At 40.5% G+C, this 16662-nt stretch overlaps 1 protein-coding gene across 1 annotated transcript; it reads left to right on the top strand.

Moving 5' to 3' along the window:
- Positions 1-15827: 15827 nt before the first annotated feature.
- LOC124684115 (lipid transfer protein EARLI 1-like) lies at positions 15828-16205 on the top strand. Its single transcript, XM_047218509.1, has one exon. The coding sequence runs from the start codon at positions 15828-15830 to the stop codon at positions 16203-16205; it is 378 nt and encodes a 125-aa protein (XP_047074465.1).
- Positions 16206-16662: the final 457 nt, after the last annotated feature.

Here is a 16662-nt window from a genome sequence, read left to right as displayed (position 1 = left end):
CAATACGGGTTGCTGATGAGTTTTGTGATCAATATCGTGCTCTCAAAAGGGAAGTGGAAATACTTCAGGAGGAGAACCGGCGACTTCGCAGAATCGTCGGAATATTACTCAAACCTCGAGCACAAGGCCGTCACCGCCACACTCGGGTAACAATGAGTCTCTTCGGGTTTTGGTGCAGAATTACAAAATTGAGAAGCTGAAGCTGAAGGAGATCCTTATGAAGCGCGAGAGGAATCCATCACCACCATCACCGAAGGAGTAATTCATCATCGGTATTGGCATCCCCTTGGTTTGTTCCAAGCTTGGGGGAGTGCCGCGGTATCACATCACCACCACCTTTATCTTTTACTATCAAGTAGTGTCATATCATGAGTAGGGAAGTTATTATATAGAATAGTATGCAATGTGGAAGTATCTCTCTTAGTTATCTATGTATCCATTGGTGTGAGTTATCGTTATGGAATATTAATGAGAAGTCTTATCATTTACTTTTTGCACACCTTATTTTAGTTTGCAATCTCCATTATATGATTACTCTTGACATGAGTATTGATATCACTTTGGGAGCATTAAGTAAATCTATTTGGTTTTGGCAAACTTAGCATTGGTCAATAGCAACAACATCTTGATGTTTAATAAAAGAGAGAAATACAATTAGATATATTACTATTATCTCTATGCTTAGTATTCTAAAGTTAAAATTGCTTGTGCTTATGAGAAAGATGCATGATTGTTTCTATCATATGTATATTTGTTTGTTTCCCTCAACTTTATGCTTGCTATCAAACCTTGCTAGCCAAAGACCTGTATCGAGAGGGAATGCTTCTCATACATCCATAACCTTAGACCAAACCTATGCCATTTGTGTCCACCATACCTACCTACTACGTGGTATTTTCTGCCATTCCAAGTAAATACTTTATGTGCTACCTTTAAATAATTCAAACCACTACTCCTTATTTGTGTCAATGTTTAATAGCTCATGAGGAAGTATGTGGTGTTTTATCTTTCAATCTTGTTGGGCAACTTTCACCAATGGACTAGCGGCACATCCGCTTATCCAATAACTTTGCAATAAGAGCTGGCAATGGGATTCCCAGTCCCAAAGTAATTAATCAAAATAGACACTCCTCCATGGTTTGTGATTGTTGGACGGCACCCGAAGGATTCGGTTAGCCATGGCTTGAGAAAGCAAAGGTGGGGAGGAGTGTCAACATAATAAAACTAAAATAAAAAGGCACTCCTTCATGGTATGAGATTGTTGGCAGGCACCCGAGGATTCGGTTAGCCATGGTTTGTGAAAGAAAGGTTGGAAGGAGTGCCACCCAAAAACAAAAATAAAATGGGAGCCGCTCTTCGAGAGTTTGTCTGGCAAGGGGGTTAGAGTGCCCGCTACCATTCGTTGACAACAACAAACACCTCTTAAAATCCTACTTTTATTCTCTTTATATGATTTCAAAACTTAAAAAGCTCCGGCACATGATTTAATCCCTCGCTTCCTCTGCGAAGGGCCTGTCTTTTACTTTTATGTTGAGTCGAGTAAACCTATTTCCCTCTATCTCAAGCAAGCAATTGAGTTGTTGTGAACCAATCATTTATGCTATGATTCAGTTAATCATGTCTTTTACACTTTCTTGTTTAGTACCAATTTTATCTGAATGAATATGACTTTGAAGTTATCAATGATTATAAAGAGATTGTCATGCTTAAATATGAAGGCTCAGCTATAAATTCTAATATGAAAGCTTTGCTTAGAAGTACAATCCGTTAGTAGTTCTCTGACCAAGAACAAAGTTTGCCATCACCAATTATGATTTCTTATGCACCTTTACTTGTGATTTCTCTTTACTTATTTCGAGATGAGTTATATAAGGAAGTTGTTTACTAGAATGTCTTGTGTGAATGAATATGATGCTTCTTGTCCGTATTTTATTTATCGACTCTTCACTCCATAAACACGTGGTCTTGTTTATCGAGCTCAGTTTCGCTTGGGGACAAGCGAGGTCTAAGCTTGGGGGAGTTGATACGTCCAATTTGCATCACTATTTTGTATCATAATTTGCTGTTATTCATTGATATATTTCATATTGGGACACAATACTTATGTTATTTCATCTATTTTGCATGTTTCATCATCATTGGAGGATCAAGCACCGGAGCCGGGATTCTCGCCGGAAAAGCACCGTCGAACGCAATATTTCGGAAGATCAATCGTGGAAGGGAATTTCACGTAAATTCCTATTTTTCCAGATGACGGAGGGAGCCGGAAGGGGAAGAAGAGAGGGGCCATCGTGGGCCCGGACCATAGGGCGGCGCGGCCCAAGGCTCGGCCGCGCCACCCTATGCTCTGGGGGCCCACGACCCTTTTCGCCTCCTTTTCTTCGCGTACTCCTTCGTCCCGAAAACCTAAGCCACGGAGAGGACCTCACGAAGGGTTACAGCCGCCTCTGCGGGGCGGAGAACACCAGAGAGAAAAGAGCTCTCCGGCGGGCAGGAATCCGCCGGGGAAATTCCCTCCCGGAGGGGGAAATCGACGCCATCGCCATCGTCATCGAGCGGGACATCATCTCCATCATCATCATCATCATCTCCACCATCTACACCGCCATCACCACCGCTGCACCTCGTCATCGCTGTAGCAATACGGGTTAAATCTTGATTGTTTGATAGGGGAAACTCTCCCGGTGTTATTCTATACTTGTTGTAGATGCTATTGAGTGAAACCATTGAACCAAGGTTTATGTTCAGATTGCTATTCATCATCATATCACCTCTGATTGTATTCCATATGATGTCTCGTGAGTAGTTCGTTTAGTTCTTGAGGACATGGGTGAAGTCTAAATGCTAGTAGTGAATTATGGTTGAGTAATATTCAATGTTATGATATTTAAGTTGTGGTGTCATTCTTCTAGTGGTGTCGTGTGAACGTCGACTACACGACACTTCACCATTTATGGGCCTAGGGGAGTGCATCTTGTATTCGGTTGCTAATTGCGGGGTTGCCGGAGTGACAGAAACCTAAGCCCCCGTTAGTATATCGATGCGGGAGGGATCGCAGGATCTCGAGTTTAAGGCTGTGGTTAGATTTATCTTAATTACTTTCTTGTAGTTGCGGATGCTTGCAAGGGGTATAATCACAAGTATGTATTAGTCCTAGGAAGGGCGGTGCATTAGCATAGGTTCACCCACGCAACACTTATCAAAACAATGAAGATTAATCAGCTGTATGTAGCGAAAGCACTAGACTAAAATTTCCATGTGTCCTCAGGAACGTTTGGTCATTATAAGTAAACAAACCGGCTTGTCCTTTGTGCTAAAAAGGATTGGGCCACTCGCTGCAATTATTTCTCTCGCATTTTATTTACTTGTACTTTATTTATCCGCAATATCAAAACCCCCGAATACTTGTCTGTGAGCATTTACAGTGAATCCTTCATCGAAACTGCTGCCAACACCTTCTGCTCCTCGTTGGGATCGACATTCTTACTTATCGAAGATACTACGATACACCCCCTATACTTGTGGGTCATCAAATGCCCAAACGAATCTCATAGTAATCATCTTGTCATGTATGATCGATATTCTGTCAATTGACCAGCTGTAATTTGTTCACCCAGCATGCTATTTATCTTTATGGAGAGACACCTCTAGTGAACTGTGGACCCCGTTCCTTTCCTTTACACTGGTAAATTCAACCACTGCAATCTTGTTATGTTTAATTTCGGCAATCATGTTCTCTTTAATTACTGCAAACATATCTTTTCACTCGATACGTCTAATCTTTTATGTTCAGCAAACCGGTGAGATTGACAACTTCACTGTAAGTTGGGGCAAAATATTGTGGTTGTATTGTGTGCAGGTTTCACGTTGTTGCTAACACCGGTAGTGCGCCCTGCTAATAGTCAGCTAGCAACACCTTCAGAAGTCACGTCTTTCTCCTACTGGTCGATTAAACCTTGGTTTCTTACTGAGGGAAAACTTGATGATGTGCTCATCACACCTTTCTCTTGGGGTTCCCCCAACAACTGCACGCCATCAAGATTTTCTGGCGTTGTTACCGAGGAAGAATTAAAACACTCCATCAAGCCCCGTCACGCGCCATCAAGGAACACGAGCGAACTTTGTTCGATTTCGATGTCCCTAGGCGTGCGGGGCCGACTAGAAATGCAAGGTCACACTCAGCGTTCACACAGAGACATTCGCGGCACAAATTTAGGCCGTATTTGTGTCCCTGCAGATACAACAAACATTTTCCGTCGAACTGTTTGGCTGGGGTGCAAACCTATTTTTCGACCTACGAACGCAAACAATTGCTTTCCGTCCGTTTGTGTTGGACCACTGAAGATGCACTAAGAGATGAGCCGCCCAAGTGGCTTGGACTTTGAGTCAAACGGCAATGCAGGATTTCAGTGGTGGCCACGTAACATATTTGAGGAATGGTTTGGATCTTGAGTAGAATTCTTTAGCGTTTTTTTCGTTGTATCAAACAATCTTGGATCAAAATTTCTGTATTTATCTAGGTCTGGCCACTAGGAGCATCTCCAACACGTGATGTAAAATCTCCACTAATATATATTATATATAATATAAAAAGACCCAGAAGGGGGCAGATCCATAAAATCGTGGCCGTACAACTTGCGATCAATGATCAGGATCACTCCCGTGTTTATCCGTAAAACACTGTCAGACGTCCCGCAAATCGCTTCGTCCCACGATCTCACCAAAAGCAACCGCACTCTATCAACGCCTCCTCTGCCTCTGGCTCTTTGCCATCGCCCCACGATCCAAACCTCCAGAATCTCGGTCGTCGCCGGCACGCCATTTTCGTTCCCGGCTCCCTCGGAGTCCAGATCGTTCCCGGCTCCCTCGGTCGTCGCCGTAGCCAGCGTAGTCTCGCACTCCCCTCCCCATCGTCTCCGCCGCCGGCACGCCATTTTCGCTCCCGGTCGTCGCCGCCGGCACGCCATTAACCGCTCCCACAAATCGAAGCTCAGTCGACGCCACCATCACGCCGTCCTTCTCTCCCCGTAAGTCGGCGCATCCAGCAACACAGGCGGCACGATCTGGTCGTCATGGCCGCAACTAGCAAGACACGGTGGACATCGTTCTCACTTCTCAGGGCCAGCAGGAGCTGATCTGGCCGATCATGGTGTCCTCACCCATATTGTTGCCGCTTTCTCCTACTCTGCCTTACGTTACGTTCGTAAGTCAGCCCAGTGGTATGTTCTTGTAAATCACTAATCTAATCTTAGCCTGCTTATATTTTTACCTAATCCTATATATATCAGATTCGTATACGACGTCTCGGCAGCCCAGGAAGGCGGGAGACCTTGGTAGTGAGTACCGGTATGTTCTTGACAAAGGTACAAACCTGAAGAGCATTCTTTATTAAATTTTAACACCAATAAGTATCTGGTTGCCCTATCATTGACAGTAGTATCTTGACCCATAATCAAAATTCATCTATAAGAATGCAGTACCCTATTTTGCTTGTAGTAATGTCCTCAATGAAATGAACTATCTCATTGTGAATTGATTTACAATTGTTATTTAATTGTTAAATTGAGAGTTCCATAGATCTGCTGGTGCTTGATGGTGGAGTTGTTCAGTAACATATCCTCCATCGTTCTCAAGCAAGAACTATCAGCAGAATTCCATAGATGTGCAATTTTTATATTCCTCTATACATTTGAAGATTGTAAATATAGAGTGTTTCATGATTTTCCTGAATGTATATTCAATTATTGCTAAGTATGCCGGTCTTTAAAAAAGGAGGCATGGCTGCAATCAGATACATGCGCATTTCTTTGCTTACATTTTCGGAATCTGTACAATTTTTCGTTGCAGCATTTTCTATGATATCTGAACTACTCTGGCATTATCTACTTTCCGCATTGTTTTAAGTAGATTTGATTTAGAAACCTTTTCTTCGCACCATGTATCTTATAGTCTAAGGAAAGATGCATCCTTAGACTCATATGGTCACATTTCTTCTGCTGTAGGCAATATTTTGCAATGACGCAATATCGGAATCAGCATTGGGAGACCAAGATACGAAGCACAAGTTATCTATGCTTTTGATGTTAGTTATGATCATTTTCGGTTAAAAATAATTGCCGAGCGGGATAAGCAAAAAATAAGGAGGTGGAAAAAATGGCAAGGGCAGATCAACTACGGTATTGGGTTGGAGAACACTAATGCTGCACATAAATGTTCTATACAGTCAGTCAAGTATGCATATTTCCTTTTTAAAGTGAGTTTGGAAATTATCTATTTGGCGGGTTTGATCACTTGTGTGACTGAGAACAATTTTGATTCTATTTTTTTCTTCTAGGTTCATGGAGTGAGTGAAGAAATAGATAGGCACAAGAAGAAGAGGTGCAGTAGAACAAGGTTATTACTGAAATTCTTGTGTTAATAGATATGCTTATATCTGCATGTCATCTTTGCAAAAGAAAAAATGGTCTAATTTTTTTCTACGTCCGATCTGGAGTTCAATTGGCACCTGATTATGATTCTATGGGTCAACTATTAAACTTTAGTTCTGTTGTTCACGATATTTTGTTCTTCAAAGTTAGCTTCAAGTTGTTCACTGCAGAGAAAATTCAAATATACTGGTGGCATGATTTAAATGTAAGGGTAAATTCAATTGTATCAAATTAAATTCCAAATAATTGGTTTGGGAATATGTGATATGCCTAAATGGATAAGTGTTTTGCCATGCTTATACTTTTCGATACACATGATGCATACAAAGAAGATTAGAAAGTTAGTGATCTTTTACTTTTGTCAGGTTCACGGAAATTTGGAGGTTTCTATCAATACACCGATGCATCTTACAAATATAATCATTGCCCTTGCAAGTTATTCCAGTGTAATTCCAAATCATCATCTACCTCTGGTTTTCTCCATACAATATGAATTATGCAATAATGGAGCCTAAAATTATGATTAATATGCAATATCTGCAAGAACCATTTTCAGTTTACAAAGGTACACACTGGTGTTGAGTTTATTCATCTCATATGCATGTAAATGGAAAAAAAAAATCTTCCTTTAAACTTTTCAGGGTCCAATAAGTTTTCTTGAGGTCTAATCCATGCATTAGTTTCTTTGGTCATGTAAATTAATTAAGACGATGTCAAGGAAGGTTTGCTGAAGCTCTTTTTTTTTGGAGATGCTTGCATCTGCTTTGGTTTCCTTTCTTGGCTCTTCCCTTAAAATACTTGATCAGATATAAAAAAATAATTATAACTACAACTGAGATGGTTCTACATTTGTTTTTCCATTTTTATATACCTACAATTTTTTGCTTTTTAAAATTTGATGATATATAATTTCCGCAAGAGTATGCTCTGTTCCATGGCATAGTTTATTTCGAGAGAATACATTGTTTTCTCTTTTCCAGGCAATGCAATATCTCATTTTTATATTTAAGCTTGCCTTCAACATCTTGGATGTGGTAGGTACTTTCAGGCATCAAATTGTGATTCTGTTGGTTCAAGTACTCCTGAAAGTTTTGTGCTTTTCTTGTGGGATTTATAGAAGGGAGATAGCCTGTCCGTGGCAACATCTCGATCGCGTGCAATGATGCAGCTTTCTGGTTCATGCCTCACCAGTCAATGCATGCTCAACAAGTTAGTATCCAGATCAGCTTCATCACATTTTTGGCTTTGAGAACTAATTCTAAGTTCATTGGACTTTTTGGTCACTAGGTGCTTACTGCTGCTTTAATGTGATTGTTGTAGTATTATAGATTGGTACGAGAGTGCAAGGAAATGGAATAAGTTTGGTGCATTGCTATATTACTTCTTCGTCTATATGGATTTTATTCCTTTTATGTTAGTTGTCTTCGATACTACAACTCTTTATATGTTTTCCCTTTCTAATTGAATTTTGTATTCATGCTTTTTTTTCTCACTCTAATATAACAAGAGGTAGTGCACAAGTGGGGAGAATTGATAGAGATTGTCCAACCGGCCACCTCTCCACTATCGATAAATATTGCCGCAACATATAATACAATCATGAAGTCGGTTTTACCATGTAAGCGAAAGAAAGATCCCACTTCGCTATGTTTGAATGTTATCATTTAGTTATATTGTTGGTTTCAATTGTGGGTTACTGGTCAAGTGATTCTTTCTTTACTTTCTATTGCCATCTATCTTAATTTTTTTCTTTATTATGTGACATCTTGAGACCAGATAGAGTGTGGAGGAAGCGCATGCATTAGTCTTCTTGCATCTGTGTCAGTAGCAGGTAGAAGAAGGTGATATGATAGGCGATCATCACATGGTGTGCTTCCATGAAGAAAGGGAAATTCACCAGTTAAGGACTCCGCGGGGGTTCTTCTACCTCCTACCAGGAGAGATTGTCAAGGTAATCACTTTGATTGGATCTCTTAGTTTTTGTTATAATGGTTGCCAGTATGCAGTCATCTAAAGTGGTTATATATTTTGTGCAGAATGTTCCCATAATAAAATAGGCTAACCACTAAGTATTGAGATTGGGCATCGCATGCTATATGCTGCCATTGCCTTGAATCCTATGTATAGTACGTTAACAGCCTAATTTTGGTACAGGAGCCTTGGTCCTTATCCCTTCTCCGCTAAAGTGAAGGCGATTTTCTGAACCCCTCCTCCCGAGCAAACTCGCCGGCGGCGATCCGGTCGTTTCCTCACCGTCCGGTGGCGGGACAATGGGGAAACATCGGATCCTGTCGTGCACATAGTCTAGGGTCGCGGAGGTCTTCGGTTGGCGGCGTGGTGGAGGTGGCCGCGCGGTTGACTTGGTGTTTTGAGGCGGTCGTTCCCCTCTCCGGCGGTGTGGCTCTGTGGAGCTCAGCCGTCGAGCGACCTCCTTGTCGGCGTTCGAGGCTCCTCGGAGCGGTCGGGCGCCGTGCGTCTCTTCCTCCTCTGGATCGCGAGGCGGCGCATCCAGTTGTGGATCTTGAAGCTGCTGTTGGTGGGCTCGGAGGTGTTGCTGATGGAGTAGGGTGGAGGCTCTCCGGAGTTCGAGGCCCGACGACTTCCCGTCCGCAGGAGGACATCTTCCAATCCAAGACGTGTGTGGAGATGCAGCGGCGGCACGCCATCGGCACGTCCTGCTCCATCTTCCAATCCAGTCAGCGGTTTCCTCGCAAAAAAAAACAGCCTAATTTTGGTAACAAAACTGAATTGAGGCATGATGATCGCATAGCATACTTCCTTTTGCACCTAAGGAAGTCAGTTGCTTTCTTGCAGTGCTTGATAAATTTCTCCCTTTGAAGTGGACTGGTATAGGTGTTGGAAATGAGAACTAGATCTATACCAAGGGCAAGGACTACTATTTTTCTATTTCCAAAAGTAATAGTAGAAAGCTTTCTTTAAACGATGATAGAAGTAAAATGGTTACTAATTTTGTATTTCTAAACGTAAGAATGATGGGCACAATTCTATGTTGGTAATATTTAAAGAAAAACTATGTTGTCAACATTTTATACATGATCATTATTTTTCTAACTACCAGCCTCCAAGACAGAACCTTGTCTGTTAATCTACAACCGTTAATTTTTATCACAATTTGCAGTCTGGCTTATATCTTTTCAACCGATAGGTAGAAAAGATCATATGAATTTCCAGATTTACAGTGAATTGATAATCAGAAGGATCAACTTGGGTTACACCTGCTGACCTGCATATTCTACTTAATTCTATCATTTTTTTCAATTCCTCTTCCATGTGCATACTATTGACATGAACTTGTCACTCCAGCTCATGATAGGACCTTAAATTCAGCAGTATGATTACAACACTCCAAGTTAGTGCAAAGAAACTGAAATTAAGGTTGTTTATAAAAACCTTCAATTTACTCCATGTTCATGTATAAGAAGTTGGTACGCTATATGTTGTTTAAATTCTCTTTTTGTACTCTATATATTGGTAGTATTAACGACAAACATTGTGTATATTCCATCGTTCAAACAGTCTATATAAACCATAATTTTGTGGTTACTGAAGATGCTTCAATCTCAACTGGAGCATAGCTTGCATGCTCATATGTATCCCCTGACCTCAGTAATACTAATTCTCACTGTGTTGTTTACTCACGCAGCATGGTGTTCTATCTTTTGTTTCCGTTGCCAAGAGCAACAAAGTAAACCTTCATGTCCGGATACCTTCACTTTGTATATGTTATCGTTTCCAATATAATGAGTGCCATTTATCTTTTGGATATATAGGTAAACTCCAGTAGAAATGGTATTTGCCAATTAGAGCATTGCAATTCAGTTATTTAGTTTTTTTTTCTTAAGAAAGCTTAAGCCGCCAGCCTCAAATGCAATGGTTTATTTCTACGGTGCTTTGCAGAAGAAGAGGCCCCTGATTGTTGTTGTGTTCGCAGTTCCGAGAAAGAGGGATCAAGCATTTCTCAGTTGCAATTCAGAATATAAAGCTGATATGATTCTTCTTCCCAATTCTGAATGTTATTCGATGCATCTTACCATCTTGGGTCTCTCCAGTTCTCTCTTGTGATTATTATTTATCTCGAGGTGGTTTTTGTTGTCGGCATGTGGATGCTTGAGTTTAAAAAAACTATCCTTCTAAGGCAGAGTTTATAAATCATGGGACGAGCTCTACAATTGAACTCATAGAAACAATTTAAATTTTATAGTTGTAATATATTTGGCATATTAGACGTGTGTGGCACGCGCACCTTTACTAGTACACGCAAAAGGCAGTTTTACATCAACTATTTGTGTGTGTTTCTAGTTTTACATCTTTTTTTTTTTTGCTATTGGATGTGATGTAAAATACTTCTCATGTGCAATTTCAGGTGATGTAAAATATAGCACCACACTTACCTCATATTCAAAATTGCAAATAAGAATCCAAATTTTCTCCCAAATTATCCCAAATTACTCCCAATTTATCCGAATTACTTCAAATGAAGCACTAGCTATACATGTACATGTTAATTGATACATAATGTAGCAAAAGAGTGAGTTGGCCGCTAAATCAATTATGCCAAACAATTGATCAAACGAGCTAGTTATTAGCCTCATCCACGCTCATCATCCTCGTATGTGTGTATGTGTCCGCCCTTGACCTCACGGACCCGTGCCACTTACTTGAATTCCTCTTCCAAATATTCGACGTCCAAGCAGCACACCTTTAGTTACCATCAAGTGAAATTTCTCTTAATTAGATTAAAGTGTTGGTTCTCATATCGCTACAAAATTTTGCTAAGATTGAAAAGACAATTATCAAAACATGTGCCATACACAACAAAATCGTTCATGAATAGTTCCATAATTTTTTTAATATAGTAAGTAAATAATAATAATCTAGATAGCAGAATGAGAATGCTTAGAAAATATTTCTCATATTTGATCAATAGATGACAGTGGATTGAATTCTTGCGAGTAGCTTTATTTAATTTTCTAAAATTTATCCATATTCTATAGCCGGTAACAGTTTGGTGTGCTATAGTTCATTTTCATCATTTGCAACGAGTGTGATATCCCTTTTTTGGGCACGCCCTGCACCATTTAAATTTGCTATGGGATAAATAATACCTCCTTCAATTAACTTAAGTACTTCTTTTCTTACCACTTCTTTGAATCTATGATGAAGACGCCATTGAGAAGCAACAACATGCTTCACATCTTCTTCCGAATGAAATTTGTGCTTGCATAAGGCTAGACTTATACCTTTCAAATCATAAAGAGAGTATCCAATGGCAAACATGTGCGCTCGTAACACATCAAGGGTTAGCATTGATAATGTCATGATATATTTTATTTTCAAATTTAGGATCTCCTTTTCGCGGAGGTAGCTCTCCCAAAATTTCAGGTGGAATATTTAATTGAAAAACACGTGGTTGTTGTGATAGTCTGTGTTCTATTGCATCTCTTTCATCATTAGAGAATGGTTCTTTTTAATTAATCATATACCTCTCCACCGCGTATGATGAAGCGACAACTAGATAAGGTAGATTTTTCACTTCATCTTTAGTTTGAAGTTCTTTACTAACTTTCTTATCAGTAATTTAGAAAAATTAAAATTCAGTTTCTCTCCAGCATATTTTATGAAGAATTTTTCTTTAGGCAAGTTAATTTCAGCGCCTACTGTATGTAACTACAAATATGAGAGGACAAATTTCGTCTAGAGGACAACCAAGTAATACAAAATCAGCAGGGTATTTAATATTTCCGACAATTACTTCAACATCTCTAACCATACAAATAGGAGAAATATATTCTTTAGTAGCCAGTTAGATAGTCATGCATGTCTCTTCCATTTGTATTTGATCAATATCATTCTTGATATCTAAATATAATGATTATGGTATTGCGTTTATGCTTGCTCCCAAATGACCAAGGCCATCATAACAAGTAGTACCAACAGTGACGGATATAAAACGTTTCCCGCACGTTGCGCTTACGCTTATGCTTGATTTCTAGTTGAGTATTCACATCAGTGAACTTTACATGGATCTTCCTCATTTAATTCTTTTATGGGAGAAACTTGATGACAAAGTTCAATTTGTTCATATGGAGTACAATCTCTCTAGGAGCTCTTATAGACGATCTAAGAAGATTCTCTTTCATTCCACTAGGGAATGGAGGATCTTCAACATATTGTTTAGGCTCCTCATGTGAGACAACCGCAACTTTCTTAACAATCTTACGCACAATTGAAACAACTTTACCAGGTACAACATATCCAGTAACTCCTTCTTTTGGAAGTGATACATAAGAAGCAAAAGCTTTAGGAATTTCAATAAAAACAAGAGAATCAAGACCAAACTTATTATTCAGTTAAAAAATAAAATAAAATAGTATAAATTCTCCACACAAGTATATTCATATTCCAAACTAGTACCTTCAAAAAAATATTCCCAACTAGACATCTTACATTTGTCCAGATTCCAATTATCGGTGTTTTCAGAAATTTTGTCTAATAGACTCCATGCTTCATCATTACTTTTATGAGTGGAAGTCCTCCCAGAAGAATTATCCAAGAAGTCCTTATGCCACTGAGGAAATCTCACGTATAAATTAATCAATATGATGCATTTAAAAAAATCATGAGATTTATTCTTGCGAAGGAGATCTTTCGACCACCCCCAAGTTTGAGTTATACTTTCTCCAAAATGAGGCCAAAAGTAATGAATGTGATAGCGAGTACCATAAGCTTTGAGAGGTGTATACTATTTTATAGAGAAAGCCCTCTTCACATAATTCCAATTATCTCTATCTATGTGCAGCATAGAATCATACAATTTGCGTGCATCACCAATAAGAGACATAAATAATAATTTCTTCAACACTTCTGCAAAAGAGTTGCTCCCAACATAATGTGTAGCATTATGTGGTATTTCGTACCCCTCCCATATCTCCAGAGGTCTAGCAGAATCATCAGTAACATGATGGATGTAACTTAAAAGAGAAGCCTTAACAACTTTAGTACCAATAAAAACTAATAATAATAAAGAAAAACTGAAATATTAAAAACATCTTCTATGTTTCCTTATCCGACCAACTTACCAGTAGCACTACGCTCACCGGCAATTACGATAGAAAAATATCTTAGTAACCCACATGTGTAGGAGGTCAATTCTAGTACCTTTCCAATAGAAAAGGTTGTTGAACCCATGAGAAGCTAAAGTTATTGGTTAGCAAATTCAAAAAAAAATATGCAAGGATTTTTATTTATTTGATTATAATTTGTCGGGAAGTAAATGCCAAGTAAAGTGAGATAGTGGGAAAGTAAATTGCAAGTAACTTAAATGCTGTTTTCAGAGAAACCTCAATCCTCTCTTCAACAAGAGAACAAGCTTGGATGTGTTCTTATACAAGACAAGCATACTCAAGGGCGACACAGACTTTATGGCATAAGGATTTCTAGAAAAGCATGGCAAATAATTAGTAAGTTTTATTCTTGTTGGACAGAGCCTAAAATAGGTGCAGCCACAAGTATGAGAAAACACACCTCTAATGATTGGTTGCTAAGCCATTTACATGAGCCAACTAGGGATTCATTAAGACATAAATGTACAAGCATTTCTTTAGTTCCAAGGTGCCCGATCATATATAACCCCTAATTCAACTCTAAAGATATGGACAAGATTTCTATCATGTCCTGTCATACATATTCCTTTTCATTACACTAAGGTGCGGCCCTACGATATCATATAGGTGAATTAACACACAATCGGCATTTGTATGTTACCATCATAGAACCATATATATAAAGTCCAAAACTTGACTAAATAGTCGTGACATACTATATAAAAATCATAGGCAATCCATCTATGCCCCCAGGAACACGGAAAACTACTTACAACAGTGACACATATGGCAATTATTAGTGGCATATGGTATACAACACAATTTAAGAATATAACTTATCCACCAAATAACAACAAGATACTCAACAGAAGCACTGAACAGTGGGTGCGCCAACAATATTGTGACCCCATGACGGCGTGGAGGGGGGGGGGTCACGGAACTCATGTTTCATCAGGGTGCAACACATTGGAATCATCATCCTGGCATGGCAAGCTAGATGTGGTGTCTCATATATTCATGTCCGCCTTCAAGTTGGTGACTTGCTCTTGCCTCCATACATACAGGTAAAAAAAATGACAATTGTCATACCCACCGCTTTGTGTCTTTTGGTCGGTTGAGCCTTTTTTCGACGAGAGAAAAAATGGCGTGACCAACTTTATTTTCCTCGGCATCGAATTAGATTTGTAATGCAAGTTACATTGATGTGCACTAGATTCTGCTGGATACAGCATGCAGTGTCAGTTATAATCAACAAGACGATGGAGAACTGAATTACTTACAGGCACAATCAACGCACATATTCGGTTATCGACAATAACTTGCAGGCCGAAATATGTCTCCTTACCTAAGTGGGTGACATGGTATAATTGTCACACCAAGCAGTGCAGGTAAGCAGGTTGGAACATCGTAATGGCATGGTGAATATAATTGACAGACGACATCAACAAGTAACTTCAGCTGTAAACAAGAAGTTGTAGGTTTGTAGTTTGTACAACCGCACGTAAGGGCAGCTAAAACATGTCTCTTCACGGAACTACGCGACACTGCACCATGAATGTGCAGTCCTCGACAAGAGGCCACACAGGAGCTGTAGTGGTATTTGCTTGTGACTGAATTTTTTTAGGTGTAACCCAACCTGCTGCAACTCACTCTTAGTTGCAACCTAATTTGTAATTCAAATACACAAATCACAGTGCAAGTAAAACGAATTCTTCTGTGAAGGACTAGTGTCACGGGACACGACAATCTGCCGTTGGACTTTGTAATCTTACGTTGATTTTATTGTCAAAATTAGGCTCCGAAGCGGCCGTGTCAGTGTGTTTGACAAAAATTGGACCGACATGTTTGTATAAGTAAAACTTATCATCTGATTTTGACATTGGCCGGCTGAAGGCTCACGGGTGTTTGTACGTTGCTACCAGAAATCGTTTTGCCGCGACTAGCTAGTGTGAAACTAGGCTAGATCAATTTTATAGCTCTTCTCACCTGATGGCCGGCCAATTAGAATATACGCGATTTGCATGAATTTGACACTCTTTTCGCTCAACATATCAATTAGCGGTGCGATCTTACAACATGTCACGTCAGTAAGCAAAATCAATGATGGCCCCAAGCCCCCAGAGAAGACAAATCATATCTGGCCATGGATGAACACCAGTAGTCTCCTATAAATACCCTCCAAAATCTCTTCCATATGCACCACACTCACACAAGCTCCATCACCGGTCCTATCGCTAACTAGCTAGCTACTCACGCGCGTAGTCTAGATCGAGCAATGGCGGCATCGAAGACAAGCATGATCGTGGCGGTGGTGGTCGTGGCCGCGCTGTGCCTGGGCGGCGCGCGGCCGGCGGAGGCGTGTAACGGCCACCCGTGCCCCTCTCCGGCGGGACACTGCCCGGTGAACGCGGTGAAGCTGGCGGTGTGCGCCGACGTGCTGGACGGGTTGATCCACGTGGTGCTGGGGCCGCAGCCGGCCAAGGAGCCCTGCTGCTCCCTCATCTCCGGCCTCGTCGACCTGGACGCCGCCGCCTGCGTCTGCCTCGCCATCAACGCAAACGTCCTCGGCATCAACCTCGACATCGATGTCGACCTCACGCTGCTGCTAAACTACTGCGGCTGCAAGGTGCCCAAGGGCTTCACCTGCGCCTGAGTCATCAGTCATCGAGCAGGCTAGCTAGCTCGTGCTTTCATGGATGGGCAAGTAGATGTGTACTAGACTGCTAGTGTACCCTCTATTATTCATACAGTATGTATCACCCCGTATCTACGTACGTATACCTCCGTGTTAATTTCGAGGTTGTGTGTGTCGCTGCGTGCGTTGTAAAAGCGACATTTTCCTGGAATAAAAAGGTGTACGTTCAGCGTGTTTTTTTTTTTCCTTTTTCAAATGATGTTGAGGTGATTCAAGAAAACCAATCTAGAGTTTCTTCCTCAGCACCGGTGACGTCCCTAGTCCGCCCTATATATCTTCGGTGGCCTTGGGGATTTGGACGTGCGGCAGACCACAACCTCTCGTCGGCGGAGGTTTTAGTTGTTCTTTTTTTAGGTATTTGCAATGGAAAAAACTTCCTACCCCCGCGTCGCCTAACCCTAGGCTACACGAGGGC

The sequence above is a fragment of the Lolium rigidum genome, chromosome 1 (assembly GCF_022539505.1).
Source record: "Lolium rigidum isolate FL_2022 chromosome 1, APGP_CSIRO_Lrig_0.1, whole genome shotgun sequence".
In the NCBI taxonomy this organism is placed as follows: Eukaryota; Viridiplantae; Streptophyta; class Magnoliopsida; order Poales; family Poaceae; genus Lolium; species Lolium rigidum.
Note: the sequence above shows the minus strand (reverse complement) of the source record. Positions and strands in the feature narration are given on the sequence as shown.